At 35.6% G+C, this 18,908-nt stretch overlaps 1 protein-coding gene across 1 annotated transcript in view; it reads left to right on the top strand.

Moving 5' to 3' along the window:
- Positions 1-11,683: 11,683 nt before the first annotated feature.
- LOC133528591 (nephrin-like) overlaps positions 11,684-18,908 on the top strand; it is a 268,556-nt gene continuing 261,331 nt past the window's right edge. The window contains exon 1 of the mRNA XM_061866029.1: positions 11,684-12,504. Coding sequence (XP_061722013.1) covers positions 12,378-12,504 — 127 coding nt within the window. The 5' untranslated portion in view covers positions 11,684-12,377. The remainder of the gene's footprint in view (positions 12,505-18,908) is intronic.

Below are 18,908 nucleotides of genomic sequence, written 5' to 3'. Positions count from 1 at the left end.
TTAAACGGATTACTATTGTTATTTTTACAATGTAGACCAATCAGTCTGTAAAAAAATACTTTTAAACGCGAACTGTAGAAAATCTCTAGCTGGGAAAGTATTCCAGGCTGATAGATACTCTTGCCGAATTTTCATCCGATACTATTGATGCTGACTATACCTGTATCATGCAATTAACTAGTGTGCAATGGAATAAACCTCTCATCAGTTTATACAGATACTTTCCTATAACATTTATTATTTATAACTTTGTATATTAATCAATAGTAAACTGTGAGCACTATTGAATATCAATTGCCTATAACTTATCTGGCTCTTAGCCTAATTCAATTGCGTGCCAAGAAAGCCTAGTAACACTAACATCAATAAAAAAGAAAGCAAAAAGAAGTGACAAAGTTCATGTAATAATATATAAATAATAACTTGGCCTACATACGTCTCACTGCTGCTGCTGGGCACAGGTCTTATCATCGTGCGTTGGCGCCGTATTTCCCTCACCACCCAAGACTCAGAACCGTTTTATAAAATTCCGGTAAATACCGGTTTATTTCGGTTTTCCTCCAAACTTTATTAAGAACGCGAACGTTTTAAGAGCTTTATTGTAACCTAAAATAACCGGTTTATTCGCCGAGCGACGAAACGGCCGCCTGGCTTGATAGTGTGCCACGTAAATTAGACGCTCACATAGGAAGAAACCGGTTTTTATTGCTCTAAACCGTTCTCATAAAAACCGGTTTAAAAATAACAGTTTTTCGAGTGAAACCAAAATTAAAAGGTGTTGCGCAAAAGTACATTTTAACGGTTCAGAAATTTTACCGGTTTCCCAGCTTTGTCACCACCAACTTCGCACATAGGCAATAGTTCCTACGCTGGCCTACCTAAAGCCGGTTGAGAACTTCATTTTTTTTGCGCGATTTTTTTTTATGTAATAGGCCGCAAACGAGCAGACGAGCCGCCTGATGGGAAGCAGTCATCGCCGCCCAAGGACATAAGCAACATCGGAGGAGCCACTTATGCGTTGCCAATCTTTGAGAACCCTAAACACCTGCTTCTTGAAGAACCCCATGTCATAGCGCAAGGGAAACACCTCAGAAGGTAGCTCATTCCACAACGATATCGATAGCAAGCAATTTCTAAATCATAAAAATGCGTGAATGTCGTGGAACACTCGTTTGGAACGAAGTTTTTTTTTTTTTTTTATTCAAAACTGATCGGCGATTGGCTCTAGTCACACCTGATGGAGAGTGAAGACAGGGCCTAAGATGGAGCTCACCGATTCAGTAGTAGCCTATTCACTCTTGCTTTAAAGAGACCGAGGTCATATAGGACCGAAGTACGAACAAACAAAGGAATTTATCAAGATGGCGAACGAACCGGAACCTTAATAATACCTTACCTTATTGCAACTGTAAATATCTGACATCTGACATTGAATTTAGTCAGTCTGACAATAATTACAATGACATCGAATAATAATTCAGTTAACTTTATTGTGAAAGCAATTTTAATTTTCAGCACCGATCGTTAAAATTATGACGTCATAATTTTATCGACATCGACTTGTAGTTAATTTCACATGTCCTCGCACTAAATGTCAAACCCAATTCCATTGATGGCTGCATTTATTTTTGGAAAATCTAATTATTTTTTCTCTACATCACATCGGTGCCATCTTTGGTAATTTTTAAACTTACTTTTTTTTTATACGGTACTCCTAGTGTAAATTTATTCGATAATGTGATGTACGCGTTTGCGTTCAGTCTCATTTTGTATGGTATTTAGAAACAGCGCGCCAAGCGGGACGTTTTGGAAACTCAAAATCCCATACAAAATTTTATTAGACTTAACGCAAACGCGTTCGTCACGTTTCGCTATCGAACGTACACGAGGGGCTTAGATGGCACCGATGTGATTCGAGTAGAGAAAAAAGAATTAGTTTTTCCAAAAAATAAATGCAGCCATCAATGGAATTGGGTTTGACATTAGAAAAGTGGGTAAACTAAACTGTGGTAATTTTTAAACTTAATTATACGGATTTAACTTCGTTTTCGTAAATAGATGTAATAATGACGTCTCTTATCTTGTCGTTGTTTATGTTTATGCCGTAGATCGCGGAAAAAATAAAAAGCTGCAGCACTACGTTATGTTGCTTCCGCATTAATATGTTTACCCGTTTCCGGGTCAGCTGCATGGCGTCCTAACACGGGACGTTATTTATTACATTATTACTCTGACACGTAGGGTTTGGGAATTGGCCACGGGCTGTGAAGGCAGAATACTAAGATACTAACTTACTACTTACTCCGTTGGCTCAGCGACCCAAAATGAGACTTGGCCTCCGACACAAGACAGCGCCACTTTTCTCGGTCCTGTGCGACCTCTCGCCAATTGTCGACTCGAAGCTCGCGCAGATCCGCCTCCACCATGTCGCTCCAGCGATACCTAGGGCGTCCGATAGGACGTCCTCCTGCTAGGCGACCCAGGTACGCTCTTTTTACGTTCCGATCTTCGTCCATTCTCTCAAGGTGGCCCAACCAACGGAGTCTGTGGGCTTTACTTTCTCCCATGATGTTAGGTTCAGCCACTAGGTCTTCAATCTCACGGTTCTTAAGGACTGTCCAACTTCCATACTAAGATGGCGGTATTATATGATTTGTCTGTTCCTCCTAGAAGAACTACAGTTCGAATCCTGGTTGGTACGGGCATTTGGGTATTTAGGGTTCTTAAGGGTCGGCAAGCTTAAGTGATGTTACTTATGTCCATGGGTGACGATGACCGCTTCCCATCAGGCAGCTCGTCTGCTCGTTTGCTGACTATACTAACATACAAAAAATATATTCCTCAGTCATAAATGTTTTCTCGCATGTAAGATTTTTTGACCAATAACCAGTTTAATTTAAATTTTGTTTTTCAGGGCTGGTAGTCGTGCACTCCTATGTGAACCACATGATTCCGGATGGCAGATTTCCCTATCTTTCGATCTCTTGCGACTTCTAAGGCATCATAGAACTTGATGGATAGCGATTTTCTGACCTGGTCGAACCATCGCGTTGGATTGCGGCCCCTTCCTCTCTTTCCTTACATCGAACCAATGACCATAAGTTTCTCCAGGTTGTCTCTAGTCTTCCTATGTTAGACGAATTCAGGAACTCTCCGGACACATGCGGTTGAATACCTGGTGGTTAATCCGATCCTTTAGTATTTAAAATATTATACTGTAACGACAATAGGTATTAGCTGAAGGCTGAAGGTCATATCATATCATGTAATATCATATCATATCATACTGATCCCTTTGTTTGGCATAATTATTGAAAGTCATAATGTAATGATAGTCATATTATCATTAGTCATAACTCTGAAACCGTTAACTTTTCAGGAATTTACTTAGGTTATCCCATAGATAGGTTAGGTTAGGTTTGTTTTATGGCAATCCTGAAAAGTTACGCGTTTCTGAGAAAAACCAAATCATGTCTATTGAAAATGCGGACAAACAATACATTATGACTTAAAACTTTATGGGAAACAATAGAGACCCCATATCATATCATATCATATCGTATCATATTGTATCATATCATATCATATATTTACGTTAAAAGTGTGCTTTTCTGCCACTGTCTTGTGCACGGGTCTTCGCAAATAAAGTCGGCTACGCAAGACACATGCCACACGAACATATTCAATAACGGAAATGAAACCGTCGCCGTGGTCGATTCGAAACCGGCCGGGAGTGTATATAAGTACAGTCACGTCTGAAAACATCGACACGATCGAAGTGCCAAAAATATGTATACACGACTTTATGGCCCATATATTAGGGTAGTGTATAGATATTTTTGGCACTTTGTCGGTATCGATATTTTCAGACGTGACCGTATTAAATCCGTTAGTTACAAAATGGCAGACATTTTGCGATACTTTATTTGTCCACCGATCCCAATCTATTCAATTGAGTTTATTCGCCCTATCCTATCCAATACAGCCCTTTGTAAATATTAAATCGGTTTATTTATTGTCTAGTCAGAGCCGATTCTGTGATTACAATTTTAAATGGGGTTTATCTCATTTTGATACGACCATAAGTCATGTCAACAAATATCGCACGCGCTAAAAAAGTAAATTAAAATAAATAGAATACTATTACACAAATTGACTAAGCCCCACAGTAAGCTCAATAATATTCTATGTAGTGAAAAATGAATACATGATTAAAATACAGCAAATTAACATAAAAAGTTAAGTAATAACAGGCGGTATTTTCGCTAACAAGCTTACTTCCAGATAACCTGCAAGTAGTAGAAATTACCGTATATAACAAGGGAAGGGAAGAAAAATAGCACAAATGTAAGTATATAAATAATTACAAATACTTAAATACATAGAAAACATGACTCCGGCATAGATAGATAGATAGATACATTCTGTATTCATACCAACAACATACATTGCATTATCATCAGAACAAACAAAAAAGAAATGTGTAAAATATAAACATGCAAACTTAATTTAATAAAAAACCTTTTTTTTTTGTTAATTAATACGCCATGTGTCGTGGCACAGAAAAGGCGCTGACTCAGCATGATGATGCAGCAAGCCACACCGCTGGTATTCTGGCTTGTTGTGAATAAATACCTATTCGTGCTCATGTCACCAAGAAACAACAACATCATAGACACTCAGACTCGCTACCGACTAGACCAGACAGGTCGTGTGACGATTAAGAGGCAACGGTAGTAGTCATTTCTCCATACAAACTCGACTGTTTCCTTCGTGGTTTTTGAAGCTAGATCAATGATTTTTTCAACGCAAATAGTTATTATTAACGTATCTGTGTCGGACTGTTTTGCTTTTTTGGATATTTTTGTTTCTTATGGCGCTAGTGCACTTCAAATATTCGCAAAAACGGCCTAATTTACTAGGCCGCAAAGAGAAGCATGGTATTCAAAACTGAAATCAATTAGTCTAAAAAGCAAGACAGTCCGACACAGATAATGTCATTACCATTTAAATATCAAAATTTCGTTATATTTCGTTAAGTTTTGGAGGAGGAAACAGTTGAGTACAAAACATAGTTTTTTGAGATTTTCACGCAGGATTTTTCGCCTAATCTGGCGTTGTCCTTATCGCACTAGTTTTAGGGGCTGCTTTCGTTAGCGAGACGGATTTATTCACGTAAAATATTTAAATATCAGCTCCCGTATCCCCTTAAGTGGAAGCGAAATGCCTTATGAGACGACTCCTGAATAAATTTTGTCAGCAGCTAATGCTGATTGGTGCTCGCGATCAAAGTCGTTTCAAAACAAGAATACTATATCAAATTGTTAAAGAGAATCGGCTCCTAGTCCGGGAACTAAGTCAATAAATTCAAACTTAATGCCGACTCGTAGGTTATATAAATTTGTCAGTCTATCTCAAATGGATCTGTTACTAACCATTATGGCGTAAGTTTTTGAATATCTAATTATATAAGACATTTTGTTGTTATTTGACCCGTGACTGATTCAACAGAATTAAAGGACTTGGTTACCTAGTAGGTAACTTTTATATTATTTATTTAATAATTTGCTTTTTTTTAATTGTAAAATCTTAAAAAAAAATGCGCTAGGAAGGAAATTATTTTACAGGCATATTCGGATTTAAATAACAGGTTAAGAATTAGATCATATCACATATCTGATCCAGATCTAATTCACAACTGGTTATTAAAATCAGAGTACGCTTGTTAGTTTTTATTCATTCGATTCTATTTTATATAAAGAATATTTTATGTGAACTTAGTTCCATGTATGGAACATAAGCTCATGACTTAACTAAACGGTTACAAGACGGTTTTAGTTTTTTAAGGTATATTATTCAGTAGTTAGTATAATTATTATGAATTTTTTGTGAAATAAATCATTAGTAAAACATATTACAATCTAACCAAAATTACACGACAAAAAATAACGAATAATAAAAAAGGAATTGAATATTTGACATAATACACAGCGACGTCCCACTTACTTCAACAACATTCAAAGTACTTATTTTTTCCAGTAAAATAATATAACACGATGCTTTGCAAAAAAGGTAAGCTGAAAATTGCTTGAATTATAATCAATATTACCAATACAACACAACGTCACTCAACAAAATACATCGCAAATCCAATTTAGGAGCAACAAGATACTTTCATCAGGCTAACATAGGCGGTTTTATAATATTTCAGACCTTTGCTGATATATGTATGCATGCTTCTTCGAAAATAAGAATCTTCATATTGTTAAACAACCATCATAAAATGTTCGACGTTCATTGCTGCTTTCTATCCTCAAGCGTAACCACGCCCCATAGAAAACCGTCAGTAGTAGTAACAGAAGTCGATACTAAAAAGGATTCATTTAATTTTACGCGTACATTGGTAAGTCCAGGTTTCGGCATTGTCTCGGTACGTTATACTCAACACGGGTACAAAATTAACTTCCAAAATATTATTTATTTAAGGATATTGCTCATTGTACTCGTATATAAGCAAGATATTCTATTTCTTTGCTGTGTTTGGTAAGTGAAAACAAAGGTTTAGTTGACTTCTGAACGATAATTGATATAGAAAATATCATTTACAAAAATACACGCGTTGTGTCCTTTGTTAACTTATTAAATACCTGCTAATATATATTAACCTTCACGACCTGTCTGGCCAAGATGGTAATGACCCTGTTTATAAAGCAGTTTGTCCCAGGTATCCCAGATTAAATGACATAAATAGAAGAATGTACCTACCTCTAACTTCAATTTTCATGTTGATTATCACCTACTGTTACTGTGGGCTTGCACAGTTTCACTTTAAATATTACTTTGTTTTACTAATAATATATCTGTATATTATTTTACAACCAACGGATAACTGTTATTGGCCTAATACTATGTAAATTGTATATCTATGGCTGTTTTTGTCCTGAATACCAATTTAAAAAAAAATTGAGGCGAAAAAAGTTTTTTCTTTGAGGCAGTTCGTCCAAGTCGACCAACTCTCCATATAAAAGCCGAAATTTCGCTTTAAAAATGTGTTCTTCTACTTGGTCCTACTCAAAACACGCAAAAAATATGCCTTTAAACAGATCCCCACTATTTTTGTTACACCTTATACAGCAGGGCCTCTTTAATCCGAACACCCAAAATGTATACCCTGTTCGGACTCACGGAGCGTTTGGATTATAGTATGCAGAAATTTTCATAGAAATTTTTCAGAATAAAACATGCATATTTGACAATTTTCGTATATTTAAGTAAGTTACAAACAATTCTACAAAATAATCACTCAGTATTTTTGAAGAATTCCGGTATGGTGCTTTAATTCGATAACAAAATGCCTAACGGACGCGTTGCGGACGATAAAACAATACGTGTAACACCTAAAACGCACTTCGTGGCACTGCAAGTCAGAACCTGAGTCCTGAGCGAAATGGCGGTTGCGCGGGTGGAGAGTGGTCGTTCGGATTATAGAGGTGTTCGTATTAGCGTGGGTACGGATTAAAGAGGCTCTGCTGTAGATAAATACATACTTAGATAAGTAGATACATTTATAACTCACGAACAAAATATTTGTGATGAACACATAAGTAAATACCCTTACCAGGATTAGAACCCGTACTTACTTGTACAGTCACGTCTGAAAATATCGATATGAAAAATGTGCCAAAAATATGCATACATGTATAAAGTCGTGTATACATATTTTTGGCACTTTTTTCGTATCGATATTTTCAGACGTGACCGAAGACATAAGCATGGTCACTACTGACTAGACTAGGAAGCCGTATCGAATCAAAAGCATAATATCGTAATGAATATGTTAACGGCACCAGTCACGGGTTATTAGAAGAAAAGGAGTATTTCGATATTTTCTCACAAACTGTTAAATTTCTACCACTTTATACGTTAAAAGTTGAATGTTCTATTCGTCCTTTATGTTTTCAGTGTATTTAATGAAAGATACCGCAATAGCTTACAATATTATTAACAAATAAAAACTATATTTTTTTGCTCCAGTCATGGGATGTATGGCGCCATTAATTTTAACAAAAAGGAAAATCAATAAAACATCAAATTTAAGCAGCTCCATGGCTCTGTTTTATGGTCAAATGTTGCCAGTGTTTAAAAACTGATGATAAATACTTATTTTACAGGATTTGCCAATACCATCCCATTACTGGTGCCTCTTCCATTATAGGGGTGTTTACATATCGCATAAAATAAATCATGATTAATAAGCAATATATATTGCTTATTATATTAATGCATACTTCATTGACCTGGATAATAATTAACATTAATCCGCATTTACTGTAATTACAAAATAACAACATTAATGTAGTTTACATTAGTATTAATTTATTAGTATTAATTGGAATGAACTGGCCTTTGCCATAAACCATGATCATGTTAGAGTAAGATATTCGAGTTTTGAATGTAGAAATGGATGAATGAAAGTTTATTCACAAGAACATATAGTACATTTGATATAATTAAGTGTACATTATTGACCCTTAATATGCTCGGCCTTAGGACATGTGAAAATTATTTGTATTGACACAATTCATATAATATATGTCAAAGCAAAATACATTACAGAAAAGTTGTGTTTACTAAAAATATTAAATTATTAAATGCAAACGTCAAGTTTTAAGTGTCAATCTGCAGTCATTCAAATTCAGCACATAAGTTAATTAAATTGTTAGCTAATAACTAGTTGAATCCAATTTACTTATTTATGTCAAAATGAAGTAATAATTAGAATTTACATACATATAATCACGCTTATTTTCCGGAGGGATAGGCAGAGACCACAGATTTCCACTTGGTACGATTCTAACATACCTCTTTCGCTTCCTTCATTTTCATAACATTCTTCGTACACGCTCGTCGGTTTAGGGTGCTCTTGACCTGGCATTTCTTCAGGATTTCCCCGATTTGATCAGAGAAAGTCCGCCGAGGTCTATCCCTTCCAACTCAATCTTCTACTTATCCCTCATACACTCTCTTTGTTAACCTTCTTTCACTCATTCTTTCCACGTGTCAAAACCATCTCAACATACCTTTCTCAATTTTTGTCACTACATCTTCGTTCAGTCCACACTTTTCCCTTATCACACTGTTCCTAATTCTATCTTGTAATTTCACACCACACACACTTCTCAACGCTCTCATTTCCACTGCATTCACTTGGCTCTGATGCCTCTTCTGCCATACCCAACTTTCGCTACGACACATAAGTGCACCAACACCCCTCTATGCACAGCCAACCGTGCTCTTTGCGACACCTTCTGGCTGCTCATAAAAGCGTTGAGTGCCCCATTCACACGATTTCCAGTATTCACTCTGCTTTCAATGTCTTCATCATGTTTACCGTCCCTAGTGAACAAGGTTCGCAGATACACAAAATCAAAATTTCACAGTATGTCGTAGTTTCTCTCTTTTCAAATACCATTACTTTCGTCTTGCTCACATTTATTTTCATTCCTTTACTTTCAAAAGACCGATGCATTCTAGTTACCATCTCCTGCAATTCTTCACCCGATGACGAATTTATAATGTCAAAATGAACCAGTAATCAGAATTTTGGACAAAGCTTGTTGCGGATTTTATGTTGTACCTACATTAATGACGAAGCCTGTGGCGGATTTTCACTTATGTAAATTGGACGAAGTTTGTTGCGGATTCTGTTTTGTATCTATGCTTTTGACGAAGCCTGCGCTGTGGATGATGGTTATGGATTAAACAATTTAAAAAAAAGCTTACAATGTGTCTGGGTTAGCGTTGTTCATAATTATTCCAAATTTAAAATCGATAGCTTAAGTGGTTCTCGAGATATTTAGCGTTGTGACAGACAGACGGACGGACGGACAGAGTCGCACAATAAGGGTAAGTACCTTTTGTACCTTTTTGGTACGGAACCCTAAAAAGTTGACTTACCCCAATGTTTTATTAAGCCGATCTAATAAATGAATGAGCTATATCCAAAGAGGGTTCGTACCTGATGGATATTTGGCCAGCAGTCGTAAAAAGCCTAAAGGCATCATTTCCAGGAGGCTCTGCGGAGAAATAAACTTCACTGTTCCATGGAAGTAGTATCTGCGGAAAGTGCCTACCCAATCTCTGTTTAAGGCTTTTTTACATGTCTTAAACGGAACCCTTAGTTAAGATTTCTTAGAGAAATGAGGTTTTCTAAGGGGTGTTTTACAACCCTTAGCCAAATTTTGAGAGGTGATTATATTGGTAAAACCCGAGAGTATTTAAATGTGTATTCTGTACCCCTAGTGTAAATTTTATCGACATCATAACGTGACGAACGCGTTTGCGTTAAGTCTCATTTTGTATAGGATTTAGAGTTTCCAAAACGTCCCGCTTGGCGCGCTCTTTCTAAATCCAATACAAAATGAGACTAAACGCAAACGCGTACGTCACGTTTCAAAATCGAATTTATTTACACTAGGGGTACTGAACCGCCTTTAGAGACTAAATTGTCAAACAAAGTTTTCTGAAGTCGGTCTTATTCTAGAGATAACGACAATTCTTGTTAACATTTGTTTCTGTAATAACTTAATGAAAAACGCCTTTTGAGCTTACAACGCTGCCACTATATGACTTGGTTTAAACAAACCTACTGACAGACATTCAAGTTTTAAAGCAAACTCGCAATTTTTATCTGTAAATTTAAAAAAAAAAATTACTTATGTTACGTTGTAATGTTTTTATCGCTAAGATGTAAAAAGTAATAACATGTCGTGTACAGAAAAAGCAAAAAAAAAACTTTTTTCGGCAAAAAAAAAAAATTTTTGTTTGTTCCTTGTCCTTATGACCTCAAAAATGAATGGTTAAAATCTGTCGAGTTTTACCAACTCACGGTGTATAGGTCATACTGAGAAACGTTAACTATGGGGCGAAAGTTTTTTGGTTCTCCTATGGAATACATCGACATCTGCTGGGCTAAGATGGTCGGCTTTTTATCATTTGTCACCATGCCTGTCCCGTTCTAACAAGTATGTAAGTGCGAAAGTGACGCATGACATGACAGGTGATAAAAATACGACCGTGATACCGCTGCTGATCGGCGAAAATGTATTAAATATCCATTGTTTTGGCTAAGCGTTAAAAAATATGGTATCAGCATTAAATTTTTTAATATTTTTCTATTATATATGTATATTTTGATGTCTCGTTCCGTCAATAGCAATACCACGGATCGGTAAATAAATATGTGCATTGAAACGAGTTTTCGTATTTCAACGAAAAATATTTTTTGAAGTGAATTCGCATGGACGTACCAAATACCGTGCAAATTTTTTGCATATTTTAAATTATGTTAAATTAATTAATCTTGTGCATTTTAGAATTTAATAAGTTTTATATTTAAACGAATTTAGTAATATTTTATATTATATGTATATTTATATTTTTTTATTCAAACAGATTACACAGTATTACAGCGAGATACTAAGGCACTATGGAATGCATACAATATTAATATGGAATGAGTAGGTATGTACCATACCTAGAGGTAAGCCTCATACAGGGTGCAATTGTTAACGTGATACTAAATATATACCTATATGTGTCTAGAACCCTGTGATGTGAGAGCAACCCTGAAATCTCAAAAAACAGATTTTGGTGTCCCATACTAAAGTTCAATTCGATAATCGACACGATGTATGGAAACCGGTTCTTTATCTGATTTCAGAGTTGCTGCTATAGTAGAAGTTGAACGTAGAAATAAGTACAATCGCGTATATATCTTGTACGCGATTAATACAACCGCGTACAATACTTGTTTCGCCAATATATCTGAAAGTTCTTAGATTCTAGGAACTTCATCGGATACAAACTATGTCGAGCTCTTCCTGTATTCATCGGTAAGAACGGCACTGGCAGTTCATAATATCGAATATCTAAGCAATGCAAAATTCAAAAACAGAACGCTGATTTTCGAAGTTTCGAACGTTGGTTCTTTGCTTCTATCGGTTTCCAATCAGTGTGCCCCACGGCGTGGCGGAGAACGCACGGACCGCGACGCGTCGATTCAGAAATATTCGTTATGCGTGCCGGTACGAAGTGCTTGTGACTGTGAATTTAAAAATTAATTAATCTAAAATAAAGTATAATTAAAAAATATATTAGGAGGACTTGTTCAAAAAATTAACACTGATTCAGTTAAAATTTTCAAATAAATCAAAGTGTTAACTTGACAGAAAGTGATTGATCGTTGCGGTTTTTCGGTTTCGGTGTACGATGCGATAAATTTCCATTTGCAATGCAAAATATTTGTTTAACTAAAGTAAATAAAGGAGAATATTTTTAAAATAGTGATTTTTTGGGAGTGCCATAGAGTGGATTAGATGTGTCATATAAAAGTGTTTTTGACGAGAGGGTGGTGTTCACCACTCTTGATTTTGGTGGTTTTGGTGAGCAGGGTACTAGGATATGTGGAAACCGAAGAGTTTATTAGTGACCTTGACAAACCAGGTTAGTGCTAATTATAATATAATTTTAATACAATCTGTAACTGTCAATCACGATTCCATATTTTTTTATTTATAAATTGCATACCAACTGTAAAGGACATCTAACGTCAGTATTTAATTTATAGATATAATTGTTAATTCAGGTTAAAAATACCTACTAACGATTTGAGTACTTTTCTAATACACATCAAAAATAAAATTCGATGAATAAAAATATACTTTAAAAAAACCGGTGTTTATCGCGTATCCTTGGGCGATTTTGTCCTTTACGTCAATTTAAAACTTACCGATATGTACAATAAGGTTGGAAATCGTTTGCTTTTTGCAAAACCTATTGTTTGAAAATTAGTAAATATTTTAGAGCACTTATTCATATTGGGTAATAATTAATATTTAGCAATTATTTACATGTGCGGATTTAGTCTCGAATTCTGTGAAAGCTTAATTTTGTTAATTGTTTGTAGAGCTCTCCGTCAATCATAGGATTATTAACTATGACATTCGTCATTTTAGAGTTTATAGAATGAATAATGTATTTGAATTTCAGAGAAAATGTTCAGTCCATTGAAATAATAATATAGGATAAGTTTTATACATTAATAATAATAAAAATAATTCAGCCTATATACGTCCCACTGCTGGGTACAGGCCTCTTTTCATGCGTGAGAGGGTCTGGTATATAGGCCACCCTGGCCCAATGCGGGTTGGGGACTTTACATACACCTCTGAATTTCTTCGTGGATGTATGCAGGTTTCGTCACGATGTTTTCATACACCGGAAAGTTAGTGCTAAATATCAAACGATTTTCCTGTTTTAGTACATTAAGTTCCGAAAAACTCATTGAGTTATATAGGTATTATTGAAATGATATTATCAGTTCATCTTTAAAATGTTTTATTTGTAAAATATAGGTCTTAGGTACTTTTGAATACTATGTTCTGCCGGTTGGCATACAAATGTCAAAGAGAATGAAAATCTAACTTGATATTAGTATCAAGTGTATTTTGTTATTTAGAACAAGGAGTCCCTATATTGGAAAAACAAAAAGCTAACCCATGTTTTTGATGGGTCGTAAAGTTTACAATTGCCTTCCGCGTGAAATTGTTACTGCAAAAAGTGCGTCAATATTTAAAACTAGACTTCGAAATTGTCTCCTCGAGCACACGTTGTATGACCTCAAAGAGTTGCTTATAAGTAATCCTATGTCATAGCATAAGAATAAAATTAAGTAATACCTACATGTAATTTAATATTATTAATAAATGATGATTATGATAAAGATAAAGATAAAATTCCATTATTGACAGAACTGTGTACATGTAGATGTTGTGGGTAAAATAAAATCCAACAGCTTGCCCATTTCGGACGTACAATAATAAACTTAAAACTAGTCAAATATACTAAAAGTAACAAAACATTAACAACAATACTGTTTCAAAATAATTTTAACCATTTATACACATAAAATATTCATTTAGTTTGTAGAAGCTCTTTATTAATGATTATTATGATTATCAAATTCAGAGCTCTAGCATCATAATTTGCAGAATTCTCATACAAATTTCTTTCCCCTAGTTTAAGGTATTATGGGGTAAAAGTTCCAAGTTTTAGATTTTTTTTATTGTTAATGTACTAATATTAGCTTACATACTAAGTTTCAGCTTTCTAGGACTTCAGGAGGTACGCTAAGAATGTTGATGATCATCAGTGACTCAGGGACGAAATCGGGACTTTTTCGATATCAAAAAAATCTAAAGTACTTATAAGAGCTATGCAATTGAAACTTTAAACGTTTAATAAGTCTACTACATATTCTGAGAATTTGGTTTATCTAGCATAATTCAAACTCAAATTATGAGGGATCAAATAGACGACGAAGGGCTTCGAGAAAAGGTAGGTGTCCTTGCGCTTCGCTTGGCTCATCTTGGCGGAGGCACTACCGTGCCCCCAGATAAAAAATACAAAATTAAAATTGCCTTTTTTGTCATAAATAATATAGCCGGTTAAACAACTTTGTCAGTAGAAAAAGGCGCGAAATTAAAAAACTCTATGGGACGATAATCCTACGCGCCTACATTTTTTAAATTTGCCGCTTTTTCCACTGAGGAAAATGGTTTGACAGACTATAAATGTCATATTGAGTAATTATTGATCACAATGTGCCGGTGCTGGTGTCAGCTGTGTTTATATGGGACCATCGACTGAAGATTGATATTTATGAAGCTTGACGTTGAAAAATGGTTACTTGAGACCGTCGAAATACGCTATCGTAAGCGCTTCCTTGTATTTTATTTCGTACTACTTGTACGGTCGAGTCCACAATAGTACATTACGATACAAGTGCGAAAAATAGGAAATTCGAAACGAGTGGCGATAAATTAAAACACGACCGAAGGGAGTGTTTTAAATCGACACGAGTTGCGAATTACCTATTCGCACATGTATCGTACAACGTTTTTCAGTACATATGGCCCTTTAAATGTTTGACACAGTAACGTAATATGCTAATTTTCGCACTAGTGCGATAAAGTAGCACCATATGTACTGTAAAATACTATTACAATACATATGGTAACTCGTGTCGATTTAAAACACTCCCTTCGGTCGTGTTTTAATTTATCGCCACTCGTTTCGAATTTCCTATTTTTCGCACTTGTATCGTAATGTACTATTATACAATTGTGATAGAAAAGAGAGCTTTTCAGTCGAGTACCGTGATTAAGAAACGAAGCTTGCTGAGTTGCGTAAGGTACAATACGAGATTGAAAAGCTTGATTATATCACTATTGTATACAATACTTTTTTTATACCACGACGGTGGCAAACAAGCATACGGCCCGCCTGATGGTAAGCATGTCATGGTAAGATAGTATGGATGCCTGCAACTCCAGAGGTGTTACATGCGCGTTGCCGACCCTAAGTTTTCAAGTTTTTCTACGAGTCATCTTAATTAATGAAAATTGGTAAGTGTCTCAGTAGACAAAAATTTAGTACAAAAGATATAAACGCGCGTCTCCCGCCCCGCGCCCCGCGCCCCTTTACTCTTTTCTATGGGAGCGCGGCGGCACGTGATTGGTAATTTTTTTTTATAGTTGACTACAGCGTATCGAAATGAATCTTGAGTTGAGTTGGAAGCCCATACATGAAAAGTACGCAAATATTGTTTGGTATAATTGGGTACTTGACACATGTTCAATATTATAACAAAATTTAGTTAAATGGATAGAAAATGAGCCATTCATTATAAAAAGTGGAATTCAAAAATATAAAAAAATACAAGGCTCCAAAGTCTAAAAAAATATTTTTTTTGTCTTTCAAAATAGATAAAAAAATGGTACCATACGATTCCATACATTTTATTGAAAAATAAATTGTATGACAACTATACACATAAACTCAATATTTCAAAGTCAAAATGGCAATTTTCTTGATCTGTCATACATTTAGGACAGACTTATATGATGTGACGTCACACCATGTTATCATTTTGTTAGAGGCGTTTCAATCGTCGAGTGCGAGCGTCAGACTTTAAATCTCATATCTGACCTTTGTGTTGCTTAAATGCCATGAGTCCCATATAGACATTTGATCCTCAGGAAAATCAAGATCGTTTGACATTATTTACAAAAAACAGTCAAGTAGCCAATTAAGATTAAAATTCAACCAATACAGTCGACAAGTAGAAAAATCTTATTATCAGTGTTTTAGAGGTTTGTATATATTTTTGGATTGGCTTGTAAAGATGTTCATGAACTCGACTGCACATCCTCATCATAATATGCACTCTAATGCTTTGAGAATATAGTCGTGTTCAGCCTTGCTCTTCTAGCTATCAGGCCGGAGGGCAACTGGCTCTACGTTTACCAAGACTTGGTTTCCTTAGATAGGGTTACCATATGTCCAAAAATGCCGGACATGAACAGACAGTGGATTTTAGGGAGCTAAATTTAACGACAGGGGGTTCCTATATCGATAAATTCAGTTATCAATACCTTTCCCATATACAAGTGACCGCTCCAAGTTTTGCTCATAAGTGGCTTATCCTGGTAAGGCCCAAGGTCCTACCTATAGGACTTATTCAGTTCGATGAAATTTAAATCATATCTCTTTGTGTCACAGATTTTTGTTTATTATAATAAAAAATTATTTTTTACATTTATTTATTGCTTTGGGCTAATAATATGAAAATCCATGACTTTTTTTCATTTTCTGTTTGAAGGGGGTGTTTTATAGGGTGGTTAGTAGGTGTAACCACCGTGAAACAAGTACACAGTTTTATTTGCAAAAATATTGTATTATATACAATACAAAATCAATTAATACATAAGACCGTGATGTGAATTAAAGCACGCATTTCCCTCTTTACGGTAGCAAAGTGGTACTTTGCATATTTTGCAGCTCCACACAGTGCGCACAGGTTTGGCTTTTGTGCTGCATACGCTGCATCGTCGCGATGTACCTCTTATTGGTAGATGATTGGCTACTGCATGCCTTATAGAAGTTGGTACAAAGGGTTTGTGTTTTTTTATAGATGCATAAGTCGGCGAGTTAGTGTTGCTTTTCCTAGAACTGCTGTTTGCTCTCCCGCTGCTGGCAATAACATAAGCAGGGGCTAGCATGTCTTGATAAACATGACGTCTGAAATCCTTTAGGCACAGTCTATCTAGGCAACAGTTCAAGTCTTTTTGGAGTTCTTTGTAAATAATAAATGCGTTTACAATCGTACAGTCCAGAAAGTGGAAAAAGATGCGATGCCACCACTTCTTGGACTTGCGGTCTATTGCGTAACTGCCTTTTAGTTGGTCGAATTTGTCCACAAAATTCATATTATCATTGTAGTCCTTCAGGGCTAACGGACACTTGACTTCAGTCTTTTCTCCAGTTTTCTCAGTCCTCGTTACTTGTGTAGCATTTTTTGGGTCGTGAAAATTTGTGAGGAGAAAGACAGATCGCTTGTCCTTCCATTTCATGTATGAAACCATTTGATTGCCACTAACTCTGTAGTCATAATCACCTCGTTTCAACTGCTTGTCAGCTTTCAAAGTTGGAAGATGTTTACGAGTGTAATTGACTGTTCCACATGCATATATGTTTTTTGTTCGTAATTCAACTTGCAGATCATAGCTGTTGAAGTAATTATCAAAATATACTCTATGGTTTTTGTCTTCCAAGCCTTGGCAAAATCTTTTGACAACGTTTGCGCCTAAATTAGTTTCTACTTTATTCCCAGTTTTTCCAGCATATATTTCAAAATCTAGACAATATCCACTTGAAGCACATTTTGTCCACACTTTCTACCCCCTTTTTGTAGGCTTTTTTGGCATATATTGCTTGAGGCCACTTCTGCCTTTGAACTTAATCATAGATTCGTCTATCGCTATCTTCTCAGTGTGATAATAATTTTCTTTATAAGAATTTCTTAAAATTTCAATAAAAGGTCTGACTTTATATAACTTATCGTAATAAGGCTCGTTTCGTGTAGGCATTAGGTTGTTATCATTTAGATGTATACCCAAGAATCCATGAGAAGCGATTCAGAGACATGAAAGATGATATATAATTATCGCGTAAGTCAGGTGAAGAGGACCAGTAGTCTTTGTAGCTTGGACTGTGTTTTATTCCCATCACCAAATTTAAACCTAAAAACACTGTCATTTCATCTACGGTAACTGGCTGATAAGAGGTTCCTTTTTGTTGGGCATATAAATTTGTATGAAATGTTATGTGCTCTATGAGCTCATCAGTCCAAAGCATTTTAAAAATCTTCAGCGGAGTTAAGTCTTGTCTTGCAGCCAGGTCTAATATTTCCGTAGGCAATGGGCTACAAGGTGTATAGTCCTCTGGTGCAGATATTGTATATGATCGCTTCCATTTTGGTGGTCGCGAGGGCAATGGAGCTGGTGAAGGTAGATCTGGGACGGGCGAAATTGTTCGCATACCCGCACGTAGGCTGGCTAGCGGAACTTCGTCTTCAGGATCAAACTCCTCATCAGATAACTCAAAACTATTACCAAGAAGTAGCTCTGGCGGAGCACCTTCATTTTCGTCCATTTCTGGGAGGTCTTCCGTTTCCGACTCATCTCCACCGGCAAAACTATCATTGTCTGAAGGTATATCTTCATATATTAAAGCGTTTTCGATTTCTAGATCGGTCAATCTTTTTTTATACATTATATAAAACAGAAATAATTGTTATATTTATAACCATTTTGAAGTATATTATTACCTAAACCTTTTTTATTACCTAAATATTTGTGTCACAGTGGTCATCGCTGTTAACCACCTTGAATAAGTCAGCTTTTACCTAAAGGTACCTTTTAAAACCTGAATATTTAACACTTTTTATTACATGTGAAACTATTTTTTACAAAAAAAAATCGAGTAACAAAAAACAATTGTGCCAC

This window comes from Cydia pomonella, chromosome 19 (genome assembly GCF_033807575.1).
Source record: "Cydia pomonella isolate Wapato2018A chromosome 19, ilCydPomo1, whole genome shotgun sequence".
NCBI classification, from domain to species: Eukaryota; Metazoa; Arthropoda; class Insecta; order Lepidoptera; family Tortricidae; genus Cydia; species Cydia pomonella.
This window is presented reverse-complemented; position numbering and strand designations above follow the sequence as displayed.